The sequence below is a fragment of the Pan troglodytes genome, chromosome 1, assembly GCF_028858775.2.
Source record: "Pan troglodytes isolate AG18354 chromosome 1, NHGRI_mPanTro3-v2.0_pri, whole genome shotgun sequence".
NCBI lineage: Eukaryota > Metazoa > Chordata > Mammalia > Primates > Hominidae > Pan > Pan troglodytes.
The window spans coordinates 23,448,009-23,462,761 of NC_072398.2; the positions used below are offsets into that span (position 1 = coordinate 23,448,009).

General features: G+C 52.6%; 2 protein-coding genes across 10 annotated transcripts in view; one reads left to right on the plus strand and one right to left on the minus strand.

Annotated features, from left to right (window-relative positions):
• Nucleotides 1-2,145, plus strand: part of TMEM63A (transmembrane protein 63A) — a 36,211-nt gene extending 34,066 nt beyond the window's left edge. For all 3 annotated transcript variants that reach the window (XM_003308777.6, XM_016939809.4, XM_009441570.5), the window contains 3 exons: nucleotides 216-278; nucleotides 1,560-1,739; nucleotides 1,841-2,145. In XM_003308777.6, coding sequence (XP_003308825.1) covers nucleotides 216-278; nucleotides 1,560-1,733 — 237 coding nt within the window. In that variant the 3' untranslated portion in view covers nucleotides 1,734-1,739; nucleotides 1,841-2,145. The remainder of the gene's footprint in view (nucleotides 1-215; nucleotides 279-1,559; nucleotides 1,740-1,840) is intronic.
• A 1,064-nt stretch (nucleotides 2,146-3,209) lies between these two features.
• Nucleotides 3,210-14,753, minus strand: part of EPHX1 (epoxide hydrolase 1) — a 35,282-nt gene continuing 23,738 nt past the window's right edge. For all 7 annotated transcript variants that reach the window (XM_016939836.4, XM_063791360.1, XM_063791374.1 and 4 more), the window contains 6 exons: nucleotides 9,848-10,075; nucleotides 9,382-9,511; nucleotides 8,709-8,917; nucleotides 6,269-6,377; nucleotides 4,117-4,242; nucleotides 3,210-3,619 (listed from right to left, as the gene is read on the minus strand). In XM_016939836.4, the coding sequence (XP_016795325.2) occupies nucleotides 3,418-3,619; nucleotides 4,117-4,242; nucleotides 6,269-6,377; nucleotides 8,709-8,917; nucleotides 9,382-9,511; nucleotides 9,848-10,075 (1,004 nt within the window). In that variant the 3' untranslated portion in view covers nucleotides 3,210-3,417. The remainder of the gene's footprint in view (nucleotides 3,620-4,116; nucleotides 4,243-6,268; nucleotides 6,378-8,708; nucleotides 8,918-9,381; nucleotides 9,512-9,847; nucleotides 10,076-14,753) is intronic.

Sequence of the window (14,753 nt, forward strand, 5' to 3'; positions counted from 1 at the left end):
TCCATGGGAAAGGCGTGGGTGGTTGGGTGCCATGTGTAGCTTCCCTTCCTCCCCTCATCCCTGCACTCCCCCACCCCATCCTCTCTCGGGCTGCCGGGGAGCTTGGTGCCAGCTGGTACTATTATTCCGGGTGTTAATAGTCTGTGTGTTTGGAGGGTGTTCGTTCACAGAGATCAGTTTTGTTTATCATCGCAAGTTTTTGCTGTTATCTGCAGACAGAAGAGCCTGCAAGTGACAAAGGAAGTGAGGCAGAGGCCCACATGCCCCCACCGTTCACAGTAAGCTGTGCCCCTCAGCCTCCGAGCTTGTCGCCCTTTTTTTTGCCTTGGTTGTAACAGTCCCAACCAGATGGGCCTCGGCAAATGTGCTTTGATCATCTCTTGCTAAGATCACATGGCAGGCAAGTTTGTGAATTAATGGCAGAGAAGGAATCCTGGTCCCCCTGGGTATTTTAACCTGCATATTTGAAACTGTTGAGGAGATAGAGTCTTGTCTCGATTCATGGCCATCCCCCTTGGTTTCAGTTCCCTGCTCTCTTTCCTTCTCTGCATATTTAATGCCTGGTGAGTTTGGGGCTTTAGTGAAGGCACATGATAAGGCGCTAGGGTTTGACAAAGGTTTGTCATCAGCGATGCACCTGCCTGTGCGAGGTCCTCCACTAGGTTCCAAGAGGGTGTCAGGCAGACTTCCCTTTGAATTCAAGAAATGAACATTGCACCTGCTTCAGAGGAAGACCCCATGGTAGAGAGACACAGGGCTCCTTGCCTTCCTAGTTCTCTCTGCACACAGCCTCCAGGGTCCTGCTCCTAGGGTGGGGCTGGGAAGGGAAAGCAGAGCCCCAGGGTTCCAGAGCTGTAGTCACCGGCCTTCCTGACAGCTGTAGCCAGAACAGAGCCGACTTCATCTGCAGGGTTCTTTCTGGTGGCTGCCTCCCAGGTGTCAGGCTCTCTTATCGGTGTCTGTCCTTGGACAAGTTCCAAACAAGGGAGGGCCTCAGAAGGACTCATTACCCAGCGACACACCTGTGGCTATGCTGGCCAAGCAGGGAACATGCAGGACAGGTGGATGATGTCAAGCCCTCACAGCCAGGGTCTCGGGAGGAGTATGGCAGGGCTCTGTGCCTGGGGTCAGTGGCTGGAGCCTGGGATTGGGAGGAAATGAGACTCAAAATGAGACTCACACAGATATGTTGAGCATCCCAGGGGTCCCAGGGCAGCGTTCTAAGCCCCCCTATATAGGTAGACTTGTTTCTTCTACAAAGTGAGAAATCCTCCTAGGATCCAGGGCTAGGAAGTTTAGTTTCCTCTGAGAACTGCTCTCTTGTGCTTCCTTCTGTGATCATGAGAACTGTATAACTGTGCTTTCTCTTTTGCCCTGGCTGCTAGGAAATTCTGCAGGTGTCATATTTTCGGTCTTAATGTCCTAAATGGATGTTGGTGTTTCTTCATAAGTCCTTTATGGCCACTGTCTGTGTCCTGTTGGGAGAAGGGCAGGAGGGGAGGGATGCAGTGTGGAAGCTCATGCCTGTCCAAGCCAAGCACAAATCCATTTGCTGACAGCCCTACGTGCCTCGGATTCTGAATGGCTTGGCCTCGGAGAGGACAGCACTGTCTCCGCAGCAGCGGCAGCAGCAGACCTATGGTGCCATCCACAACATCAGCGGGACTATCCCTGGACAGTGCTTGGCGCAGAGCGCCACGGGCAGTGTGGCTGCTGCCCCCCAGGAGGCCTGAGGCTGGGTGAGCTGCTGGCTGGGCCAGGCTCAGGGGAGCCTGTGGGGTGAGAAGACAGGTGAAGCGGCCTGACTCCCAAGTTCATGACTTCTTCCCATCTGTTTTAGGTCTCACTGCTCTGAAAAGACACAACCAGAATGGCCTGGGGCTCAGGCCCTTGGCTGAGTGGGAATGCGTTGGGACTGCCCAGCTGAGCTATCAGATGCCCATATTTTCTGGTCCCAGCAGTGGTGAGGGGAGCACAGGCAGGCCTCGCCCCTCCCTTGCTCACCCAGTTTCCCCTCCGGCACAAGCTTGCAGCTCTGCAGCTGGGGTGACATCCCCAGTGGTTTGTTGCCAAGACCATGTGGTGGACTTTTCGCCCCCCAAACTGATGAGTCCGGGAGAATATATGGAGAGAGAGATGTAACAAGGGGAAGGCCTCCTCCCTTCTGAGCACACACACAACCGATAACCAAAGAGATGCTGCAGTCCAGGTCTGAGGTCCGGCTGGCATCCAGCTCCCTGCTCCATGGCCAGTCCCTCCCCAGCCCAGCAGTCCCTCCAGGCTACATCCAGGAGTAAGCTATGGGGAGCAGGTTGGGAGGTGGCCAGTGCTCCTGCCAGCTGTGCACACATCTCTGTATCCCGCTAGAGTTCTGTGTTTTTGTATCATGTTGTCAGGGACACTAGCTGGGTCAGGGTTACCCCATAGCAGGCAGGGACAAGGACCACTCATAATATGCCCATTGGACCACAGTTAAGATCCAGCCTCTCTCACCTCTTCAGGGCTGAGTGCATGAGTCTGCACCTCCAGGCAGGATCTGTGCAGTACTCACCCCCTCCGTCTGCTCCCTCCAAGGTGTGGGGGTGGGCAGTGCTCAGGGCCTCCTCGGAGCCAAAGGACAGCATGGTCGGCACAGAGGAAGGGGTACCTGGGCTGGGTGCAGGGCCATCCCACTGCCCTTGAGCTGTGGCTCTGGCAGGAAGGAGGGGCAGCCCGTCCCTCTTCTCCCTCCTGGGGATTCTGGGGAATGGGATGCAACTTAAGACTTCTGCCTGAGAAGCCTCCTCCCTGCTGCCTCCAGGGGGCACCAAGGCACAAGCCTGTGCAGTTGGGGCGGGATGGGGGTGCGGAAGAGCAGGTCCAGGCTCCTAGCACAACTGGCCTGGGGCCTTGGCACCTCTGCAGGCCCTGCCTGTGCCTGTCCGCTGGCCTGGTGGGCCTGGGCTTATCTGGGCCTTCTCACTCAGGGACTCTCTTGACGCTGACTTGCCCCCGCAGTGGTGGCCAGTGCTGCCTCTGCTCCAAGCTGCCCCTGCGCTGGGAGGGGTGGGGGCGGTGCCATTGGTCTGGTGCAGCATAGCCCTGGCCAGTGGCCTCATCCCCAGCAGGCCTCCCATGCCTCTGCCAGCAAGGAGGGGCCGGCCAGCTCTGCTTGCACAGGGGGCCCCATGTGGGGTCAGCGCACGCTCATGTCACTGAGTTCCAGCTGCTTTTAGAGTAAAGTCATTTATCATCAAAGCCATGTTGCTTACCACACGGAGTTGGGGGTTGGGGAGTGAGCTTGGAGGGGTGAGCGTGGGCTCCCAGCATGGGCAGGGGACGGAGGCAAACTCATTCCTCAGAAAAGGGGTATCTTCCCCAAGAAAAGCCTGGAGGGCACTTGTGGGGGGAGGTGGCGGGCGGGGGGAGAGGGGTGGGTCATTGCCGCTCCAGCACCGACAGGAACTTGCGGATGTCCTGGGCGAGCAGCTCCGGCTCCTCAAAGGCCGCAAAGTGGCCCCCACGAACCATGTAGGAATAGGAGATGAGCTTTGGGTACCTGAACCTCACCCACTTTTCAGGCGTGTGCAGTAGCTCAAAAGGGAAGGCAGAGAAGCCAGTGGGCACATAGACTTTCATCCTGGAAGTGAAAGAGCCGACGGAGGGGTGAGGCTGTGGCCCTGCGCCCCTCCGTCCTGCACAGCAGGGGGTTAAAGCGCCTGGGGGTGAGATCAGCTGGCCCACCCACAAGGAGCCATAAAGAAAAGGACAAATCCAGGGTCTCAACCGCTCTCCCCTGAGGGCCCTCTCTTTTCTGGGAGGGACAGCCTCTAAATCCCCACCTTTGAGGGTTTCCATGTGAGACTTGGGAATCCCAGAACCATCAGTGCCACTCCAGACCAGCATCCTAGACTGGGGAGCGGTACTGAGGGCCGCCCGGGAGCCAGGCACCTGGTCCCTCCATGAGGGCTTTCTCCAAACACCTCGACCTTTAGTGTTCCCATCCAAGGGCCCCTGGGGCACCTGCAGGCAAGGCTATACTTATCCCACCACCAAGTGCCCCTCGTGGAGCCCAAGACTGGCCGTCCCCCTGCCTCCAGCCTCAGAGGCCCCTGTTCTCGGCTCAGCCAGGCTCACCGCTCATGCTTCTGGGTCATCCAGCCCTGTCCCAGGTTCTCCTTGTAGAAGCGCTGGGAGGAGATGATGGTGCCTGTTGTCCAGTAGAGCATGACGTTGGTCAGCAGGTCGTCCAGGGAGAACTTCCTGGGAACGCAGAACACAAAGCCCCACTCTCAGTGCCACATGCAGTTGTGTGACAAAGGGCAGCCGGAAAGTCCTACAAATGCCAGGCCCTGCCCATGCAGCTTCCCTCCTCAGACCTCATGCAAGGTGTGTGGTATCCTCGTGTCACAGGCAGGCTGCGCCCAGGGCACCAGACTGGAGTGCATGGATTTAGTTGAAGTGTCTCTTATCACCCCAAGGTCCTCCCCCCACCCACCTTGCCTCTACACACCTGTCACCTCTCTCCTGCCACTGACCTCTCCTCCCTCCCCTCAACCCCTGCACCGTGAAACTGCTCAGGGCACCAGCTACTGTGGTGACCACATACCAGGCAGCATGTTCTAAGCTCCTTACCTTCTTTTAATTCATGTTTTCCTCTCAACAGCCTATGGGACATAGGTACTACTATCTCCATTTTACTTATTAAGTGGAGAATCCAAACCTAGCCAGCTTGGGTCCAGGATGCATACTCCACAGCCCCCACTCCACCTTCCACTTTCCCCAGAGCACGCGCTCCCAACCCTACCTTCCTCACTCAAACCCTGAATCTCTAGCAACAGCAGCAGGGAGCAGGGACAGAGATAAAGGAAACAGCCTTTTCAATATGATTTTGGTGGCAAAATGAAAACTGGTCAATGAAAACTAGTTCCAGTATACACGTCACCTCTGTGAACTGGATTTCTGCAAGTTGGCCAAGTGCTTCCATCTCCCTTTCGGCTCTGCCCGCAGCTTGAAAACGACCACGACCACCATTTCCACCCTAGTGTGTTCCTGTTCTTTCTGGAACACAGATCTGATCCTGTCTACCTCCTGCTCAGGGATTTGGTGCTCCCTGTAACCCGGGGCCAGAGCTGCAGGAGTGGCCTAGTGGGATAGTCTGGTGGGGCCTCACATCTTGCTCCAGGTATCCGTGTGCAAGGAGCAGGCCAGACCCCTTGCCAAGGTGGTCTTGCAGCAGCTCCATCAACCCCTGTGTCCTGCTGAATGTAGGGCAGGGGAAACAGATCCCAGACGAAGGCCCTGCTGAGGCTCTTGGAGGAGGTGAGGACCGCCTGCAGGAATGAGTTTGCTTTTGATCTGGCCCCAGTGTACCTGCTTCAGCCTCTGGACAAGCCACCCTTTCCAAGCACCCTTTCCTTGCATTTTTATTGCTTTTCTCTTTGCCTAAGTTTCTCTCCTCCATCCAGCAAACTCCTACTTATCCTCCAAGGCCCAAATCAGATACATTCTCCTGGTCATTTCCCCTCTCTGCCGCTTACACAAAGAGAATCCTCCTTCCACTGGACTCTCACAGTCCTTTGCGCATTCATTCAACATCTATGTACTGGGCTCTCCCACTGTTCACCTGGCATTGTTCTAGGTGATGGGGCTACAGCATGGCCAAGGCAGAGTCCCTACCCCCAAGGCAGGATTCAGTCTCATTTTACTGTCTTTCCCGTCCCCAGCACTGTCTGGTCCTCTGTGTGTCACTGAAGGAATAAAGGGATGGGCCCTGGAAAGGGTGGGTCAGAGCTGACCTTGGTGAAGCCTGAGTCAGGCCACAGAGCTGGGAGTCGGGCATGTAGAGGATACAGCCTCTAAGGCTCTGAGAGATTAACAGCCTCCTGCCTTTCTGCGACCACCCTCCTGGAACACGCAGTCACGTGACCCTGATGCCAGGCTCTCCAGGGAATCAGGAGGAAAAGCCCAGGTGCTCTTGACAATAACGTGGTGCCTGCTGCCCTGTGGGCTCCCTAATCCCCAGAGGGGCCTGTTCAGCAAAAGGAGCACAAGCAGGTGAGCCTGCATCCTAGTCCTGACCATGCACTGTGAGGCTGGGAACAACTCACCAGGCCGCCTCACCCAAAAAATGCAGCTACGTTGGTCACGGGGTGAGGATTTGTAAGAAAGCCAACAATAGAATTTGCTGAGTGCCCCATGCAGAGCAACCAGACAAGGGGATGAAGAGGGTGAGGAGGTTGGCTGCTGGGACCAGGGTCATGACTGCAGGGGCAAACCAGGGCCTCACCTTTCCAGGCCTCCATCCTCCAGGTATCGGAATTCCGTATTGGTCCAGGTGGAAAACTTCTCTAGAATATAGGCAGCCAGACCCACAGGAGAGTCATTCAGAGCAGAGCCTGGCGGGGAGCAAGGGAGAGACTCAGGCCTGGGGACCAGAGAGCTGGAGCTTCAGGTGTGATGTGTGGCACTGGCCGCAGAGGGCGGGGCTGTGTGCAGGAAGCCACGTTCGAGCACAGGCCTGCCTTAACTCCTGGGTGCTCACATGCCTCGCTTCCTTAACTCTGCCTCGGCATCCTCATCTGATAAACAGGGACGATACCTTCCTACTGTCTCCCAGGGCCTGGCACACTGCCTGCTCAGCTTCCTTCAAATTGAAGGGCCTATGCCTCTGCATTTGGTGGGGTCCCAATGAGAAGTGCTGTTTTTAAAAAGGCGGGGTTTTTCAGTCTATGTGCTCTGATTCATGAAAAATGAGAAGCCACCTAAAAAAGTCTAAAATAGGGGATCAGTTACAAATAAATATTGATATACTCATAAGCCAAAATACTGTACAGTCATTAAAAATGGCTGGAACAGGCTGGGGGCATTGGCTCATGCCTGTAATCCCAGCACTTTGGGAGGGCGAGAAAGGTGGATCACCTGCGGTAAGGAGTTCGAGACTATCCTGGCTGACATGGTGAAACCCCATCTCTATTAAAAATACAAAAAAATTAGCAGGGTATGGTGGTGCATGCCTGTAATCCCAGCTACTTGGGAGGCTGAGGCAGGCAAATTGCTTGAACCCGGGAGGTGGAGGTTGCAGTGAGCCGAGATCGTACCACTGCACTCTAGCCTGGGCAACAGAGCAAGACTCTGTCTCAAAAAAAAAAAAAAAAATGCTGGGACAGTGGGACAGGCTGGGTGCGGTGGCTCACACCTGTAATCCCAGCACTTTGGGAGGCCGAGGCGGGTGGATCACCTGAGGTCAGGAGTTCGAGACCAGCCTGGCCAACATGGTAAAACCCCGTCTCTACTAAAAATACAAAACATTAGCCAGGCATGGTGGCAGGTGCCTGTAATCCCAGCTACTTGGGAGGCTGAGGCAGGAGAATTGCTTGAACCTGGGAGGCGGAGGTTGCAGTGAGCCGAGATCACACCACTGCACTCTACCCTGGGCAACAGAGCCAGACTGGGTCTTGAGAAAAAATAAATAAATAAAGCTGGGACAATGGCATAAATGAATCTCACAAACATAATATTGAGCAAAAGAAGCCAGACTCAAGGGTATATACTCTGTGATTCTATTCATAGAAGGACTTAAACAGGCACAATCAAAACCATCTCAGTCAGAAGTCAGAGCGTGGTACCTGGGAGAGAACCCTGAGGGGCATCTGGAGTGTTGGGGCCATGTTGGTGATATGGACGTACTTCACTTGTGAAAATTCTCACCAAAATGTTCACAAGTTCTTTTGAAGGAGAGGGGATGTGGGGAGGGAGAAGAGGTTATATGAGATTGTCTTTAATGTTTTGTACTTTTTGCATTTTTAAGCTTTTTGACAATGAACATGTATTTTATAATCAGAGAAAAATGCTGATTTTTATAAAGTGCCATTATTATGATTATGAGCTGCCTCGTGTGTGTGGGCATGGGTTTGCCATGAAAACTATGAAGAACTTCGAGATGGGCAAGACAATTCCTGGGTGTCTTCTGGACAAGATCTAGGGAGTTACCTAGCAGACCTTCCGGACTGACGTGATGCTACAGGGGTCCCATCTTTCCTTGTCATTGAGCTATTTTACAGTTCTGTGAATTGTAAAGAACTGAGGGTAATGCAAATGACTCTCGTTCATAGAGGCAAATGAATTTTGTGCCATGGAGATTTAATTGATATTACTCTGTGGATGTTGACAAGTTTTGTGTCTGTTAGCAAATTAATTTCAGTGTTCTTATTTGTCTTTGAATTGTTTCTTTTTAAAATTTTACTGGTTCCTTTATAAATTTACCTTTTTGAAAAAGTATTGTCCTTTAACAGGACCCTGGTGGCAGACATGGTTGCTGGGCCCTCCCTCACTGCCTGGGAACCTCTTCCCCAAGGCCCCAGGGCACCCTCTCCCCTCTCCCCTGCAGCCCCAGAGCTGCCCACTCCCAGGATTCCTCCTACCTCACCCCCTCCATCCCTCTGCTTCTCAGTGTAGGATATAGACTCAGGGGTGGGAGATCAGGGTTGAAAGCCACTATGAATACTGAGTCGGCTAAACAGAGTTGCTAAATTGGCCTGGGAATCTGCTGAGGGTCCATCCTCTTGATTCTATGGGAAAATGCAGTTTAAAGATCTAAAGAGCTGGGAGGTCCTTACAAGAGGCTTCCTTCTGTGGGCAGCATTGGGGTGGGGTGGTGAGGTTACCCCGCGGGTGTCTCCCTGCCCCAGTGGAGCCGGCAGTGGGCGAGGACCCCTGAGCACACTCACCTACGGTGTCAGGCTTGGTGCACTGGATGTGCATGTAGCCGCTCTCCCTCATCAGGCTGTAGAATACCTTCTCCTTGACGGGGTACAGCAGCTCCACATCCCTCTCAGTGAGGCCAAGAAACCTCCCGAAACGCTGTCCCAGGAGGAGGGTCAGGGTAGAGAAGTTGCTTAAAACCAAAGCCATGTTCAAGTGCAGGCCTTTCACGTGGCTGAAGGCAGAGAGAGGGGCCAGGGTGAGGCTGGGCTGGTGTCAAGAAGAGGGAGAGAGGAGAGATGGCGGAGGAACAGGCCTCAGGGCTGAGGAGCGAGCACAGAGCCAGCCTCTTTCAGCACCGGCCCCACTGGGGAGGCCATGGGAGTTGGAGAAGGGAGGTTGGGGGAAAAATACAGTTTCTAGGGAGTTCTGCTCAGGGCTGTCCCAGAGCTTGGTCCAGCAGAGAGGTCTAATGCCTGACCTTCCCCTCCTATCACAGGCCTTCTCTGCCTGGGAACCTGACCCAGAGCCGCAACCCTGGGTTACAGACAGGAGGATCCAAGTCAACGTGCCTCAGGCACCGCTGAGTGACAGGTCACACTCCCTCCTCTCCCCTGGGGGGTCCTTGGCCCACCCTGCACAGAGGTCCACTTCTTAGAGGACACACACACACACACACCACCCCAACAGTGACCTCACCTGGGCACCAGCTGGGCCATATTAGTGCAGATCAGGGACCCCCAGTCCCCTCCTTGAAGGTAGAATTCCTGGAAGCCCAGCCGCAGCATCAGCTTGTAAAAGATCCTGGCGGTGGCCACCGAGTTGAACCCTGGCAGTGATGGGGAAAGGCATGGAGTCAAGGAGTCACAGGCAGATTGCTCCTTGGGCCCCTCTGGTGTTCTATGAAATTTCTCAGGCCCGCCTACCCCCAGGTGGAGGTCAGAAAAGCTCACAGAGGCAAGAAGGAATCCTGGAGCCCAAATATAGGGGTGGCATCTCCAGCCCCGGAGGGCAGTGTGTCTGGGGCCGGCCTCTCAGGCCCCTCCTTTCCCAGCTTCCTCGGGCCAATTCCCTGCTCACCCCCCCGGAAGGAGAGCCTGGTGGGAACACCTGGCCCACCCTTGGCGAGGACGGGGCAGTTATGGAGCCTCTAGCAGCCCCGTACCCTTCTTGGAGGATGCCTCTGAGAAGCCATAGCCAGGGATGGAAGGGCAGATGACTTCAAAAACGTGCTCATCGCTCAGGCCATGGTTCTTGGGGTCAGTCAGGAGTGGGATGATCTTATAAAACTCGTAGAAAGAGCCGGGCCAGCCGTGCACCATCAGCAAGGGCTTCGGGGTACGGCCTGCGGGCAGCTGGGGGGGCTTCACGTGGATGAAGTGGATGTCCAGCCCTGGGGGGACAGAGCACAGTCAGGGTGGAGGGAGAGAGAAGACCCTGCACGGTCAGGCTCTGGCACCCCCCAGAGCCTAGATATTGATTCCTGCCACCCTTAGTGCCCCCGCCCCCCTTCATGGTATTGACAGTAATAAGGGCTGACACTGGTTTCACACTCACACTGTGCTCCAGGTGCACAGATGTCCTCACTCAGCCTTCACAACCTCCCTGCAAGGGAGCTACGATTATTGCCTCCCGGTTTCCTTAGAGGTGCCCCCTGACAGCTGGGCCAGGTCTGTACAGCCACTGCTGGGTTTCCAGGGCTCAGGACAGCTCCTGGCTCACAGCAGGCCTCCATAAATACTTGTTCAATAATTTAAAATCTGGAGGGTAGGGAGAAAGCCCCACGTATCCAGCAATACAGGATTAATCAAGTATAGTTTGACAGTATACTGGAGTCCAATACAGTCATCTAAACTGACAGGGTAGATGTATATTTATTTAACATAGAAAACTGATCAAAAGATATTGCTGGGAGGTAAAAGCAAATGATCAAGTCATATCCATTGTGTGACCCAGTTTTTATAAAAAGTCATCTATGCTTATACTGTACTTATACCATGTATTGGTGAATTTTAAAAGTCTGGGAGGATAAACTCCAAGAATGTAAAAAGCAGTTCTCCTGAGCAGTAGATTCCAGTGCTTTTAATTTCTCTTTGAGTTTTATGTACTTTCCAATTTTTCTACAATGAACAGGTATTAAATGCATAATTTTTTTCATACACATTGACAAAATGTCACCTTTTTCTGATTACCAAATGATATTTTCTTTAAAGTGGAGGATTTTTGGGCCTGGTGTGGTGGCTCACGCCTGTAATCCCAGCACTTTGGGAGGCTGAGGCGGGTGGATCACCTAAGGTCAGGAGCTCAAGACCAGCCTGGCCAACATGGTGAAACCCCGTCTCTACTAAAAATACAAAAAAATTACCCGGGCATGGTGACAGGCGCCTGCAATTCCAGCTACTCGGGAGGCTGAGGCAAGAGAATCGCTTGAACCTGGGAAGCAGAGGTTGCACTGAGCCGAGATCACACCACCACACTCCAGCCTGGGCAACAGAGCAAGACTCCATCTCAAAAAATTAAAATAAAATAAAGTGGAAGATTTTTTTTTAAGTGCAATGCTGAAAACATCATCATAGCCAAGGGCAGGTGAATGGATTCTTGTCTCCTCTGGACTGACTTGGGGCCTCTGCATATCAAAAGAAGGCAGCCCCTTCCCAGGCCAGTGCCCTGGATAGCACCTGGGGCCTTACGGCATTCACAGTGAGGGCGGCTGCCATGCCTGGAACTCTCTGCCACCAGGGCTGGTGCAGTCAGCTGGTCTAGCTAATGTTCTGTTCTGTCGTTAATATATTATACAAATAATACATGTTTACTGTAGAAAACTTAGAAAACACAGATAAGCCAAAGGGGGAAGACTCACATGTAATCCCACTCTCTAAAGAAAACATGGTGTTGTCTGTCTAAACTTTATTTTGGAACAGTTTTAGATTGCTGAAAAACTGCAAAGAGTCCAGAAAACTCCCATATACCTCACACCCACCGGGTTTCCTCCATTATTAATATTTTATGTTAGCATGGTACATTTATTACAATTAACGAACCTGACTGAGATATTATTAACTATAAAGTCCATTGATTTCCTTAGTGTTTACACTTTTTATTATATGGCGAGAACACTTAATATGGGTCCTACCCTTTTAACAGATTGTAAGTGTCCAACACTGACGGCGCTCTGCTGTACAGCCCATCTCTAGGATGTATTCGGCTGGCAGGACTCAAACTTTACACAGCAACGATCAGCAATGCCGTTTCCCCTATTCCCCAGCCCCTGACAACCACCCTTCTACTCTCTGCTTCTGCTGAGTTTGACTATTTCAGATTCCTTCTATAGGTGGAATCATGCGGTATTTGTCCTGTCCCTGGCTTACTTCACTTAGCATTATTTCCTCAGAGTTTATTCATGTTGTCACACATTGCAGGATTTCCTTTTTTTTTTTTCTTCTTTTAGAGATGAGGTCTCACTGTGTTGCCCAGGCTGAAGTGCAGTGGCACAGTCACGGCTCACTGCAGCCTCAACCTCCCAGGCTCAAGTGATCCTCCCACCTCAGCCTCTCAAGTAGCTGGGACTACAGGTGGGCAACACCATGTCTAGCCTATTTTTGTTTTTTTTTTTTGTAGAGAAGGGGTCTCGCTATGTTGCCCAGGCTGGTCTCAAACTACTGGGCTCAAGCCATCCTCCCACCTTGGCCTCTCAAAGTGTTGGGATTACTGGCGTGAGCCACCACACCCGGCCAGGATTTTCTCCTTTTTAAAACCTGGATAATACTGGTATCTACACACAACAAAATATGAGCCAGATTTCCTTAGTTTTCCCCCTAATATCCATTTTCTGTTCCAGGATCCCATCCAGGACTCACACACCACTGAGCTGTCATGTCTCTTTAGACCCTTCTTGGCTGTGACAGTTCAAACTTTTTAAAAAGACTTAGAGAACATAACTTTTAACAAAAATAGAACCATACATACATTCTATTTTAGAATCTTTTTTTTTTTTTTTTTTAACTTAACAATGTATCCTGGGTGTCCTTCTATGTTGCCAAATTTACTCCTATTCTAAAGGACCAAGGCCAAGAACAGGCCTCCAGCCCCGGGCAGGGTGCCAGAACCACACATGGGTAAGTCCACGATGAATTCAATGCTGGAAATTGGCTCTTTTGGAGCCGTTGTACCTGAGGGAGGTTTTGTACCGTAAACGCCCAATGTCAGCTGGGTGTGGTGGCTCACACCTATAATCCTGATACTTTGGGAGGCCAAGGTGGGAGAATTGCTTGAGCCCAGGAGTTTGCGATCAGCCTGGGTGACGTGGTGAGACCCTGTCTCTACTAAAAATGTAAAAAAAAAAAAAAAAAAGGAGAGAAAAAACAAAGGCTGGGTGCGGTGGCTCATACCTGTAATCCCAGCACTTTGGGAGGCTGAGGTGGGCGGATCACGAGGTCAGGCGATCAAGATCATCCTGGCTAACACAGTGAAACCCCGTCTCTACTAAAAATACAAAAAATTAGCTGGGCATGGTGGCGGGTGCCTGTAGTCCTAGCTACTCGGGAGGCTGAGGCAGGAGAATGGCGTGAACCTGGGAGGCGGAGCTTGCAGTGAGTCGAGATTGCGTCACTGCACTCCAGCCTGGGTGACAGAGCGAGACTCCGTCTCAAGAAAAAAAAAAAAAAAAAAAGCCTAGTGTGGTGGTGCATACCTGTGGTCCCAGCTACTTGGGAGGCTGAGGTGGGAGGATCGCTTGAGCTCAGGAAATTGAGGCTGCAATGAACTGTGATCACACCACTGCACTCCAGCCTGGCTGACAGAGTGAGACCCTGTCTCTAAAAAAAACCCAGTCTCATGAAGAACCCTGAAAGGGTCCAGTGGGGTAAGGCTGGCAGCTGCCAGGATGGAAAGGGCCCTTTACTGCCTCCTGCCTCTGGGCCTTTGAGCATGCTGTTCCCCTTTCTTGGACCACCTTCCCCACACACCTGGCAAAGTCCCACTCATTTCAGCTTAGATGCCACCTCCTCCAGGAAGCCTTCCCTCACATTCAAAGGAAGATTGTGGGGCTCATGAAGCTCCCAGAGCCTCCTCCTTCAGAACACCGCCACTATGTGCTGGAATTGCCCCTGAAGAGCCTATGAGCTGTGAAGGAGGGACCCTGTCCTCTCTATGCGTCCCCAGCCCCAGCAGAATGCCTGGGTACAGCAGGCGCCCTGTTAGTTTCTGCTGGATGGACACTGAAGAGCTGGGACAACACAGGGATCCAAGTCAAACTCAAGGAAGCCAGGCAATTTCGTGCCAGGAATCCAAACAGGAACCTACGGTAATTGCATACAGCAGTTTGGCTGGGATTAAGTGGCTTGGATCCTCTTGTTAGGCTCATAATAGAAGATATCAAATTACTGTAAAGAATACAGCAACACTCAAGAGGAGTCCAAATTTGATCCAAAAAATCATTCCAGATTATTATTTTTTTTTTTTTAGTGTTCTTGGCTGAGCTCCAGGATGGGCTCTAGTTCCAGGACACACACCACTGGGATTTGACTTAGCTTTTCTCTGGCTCATTCTCCCACAGGCCTGGCCTGCTTGCATCAGAACAAGGATGTTTGCTGCCCTGGCACCTCCAAGTCGAGGTTTCCATCCATCCTTCCTTTCTCCTTTTTTTTTGAGATGGAGTCTTGCTCTGTTGCCAGGCTGGAGTGCAGTGGCGCCATCTCGGCTCACTGCAACCTCCGCCTCCCTGGTTCAAGCAATTCTTTTGCCTCAGCCTCCCGAGTAGCTGGAACTACAGGCACGTGCCACCACGCCCAGCTAATTTTGTATTTTTAGTAGAGACGGGGTTTCACCATGTTGGCCAGGATGGTCTCGATCTCTTGACCTTGGGATCCACCTGCCTCGGCCTCCCACAGTGCTAGGATTACAGGCGTGAGCCACCGCACCCGCCTTTTTTTTTTTTTTTTTTTTTTTGAGACGGAGTCTTGCCCTGTCACCCAGGCTGGAGTGCAGTGGCGCGATCTCGGCTCACTGCAAGCTCCGCCTCCCGGGTTCACGCCATTCTTCTGCCTCAGCCTCCCAAGTAGCTGGGACCACAG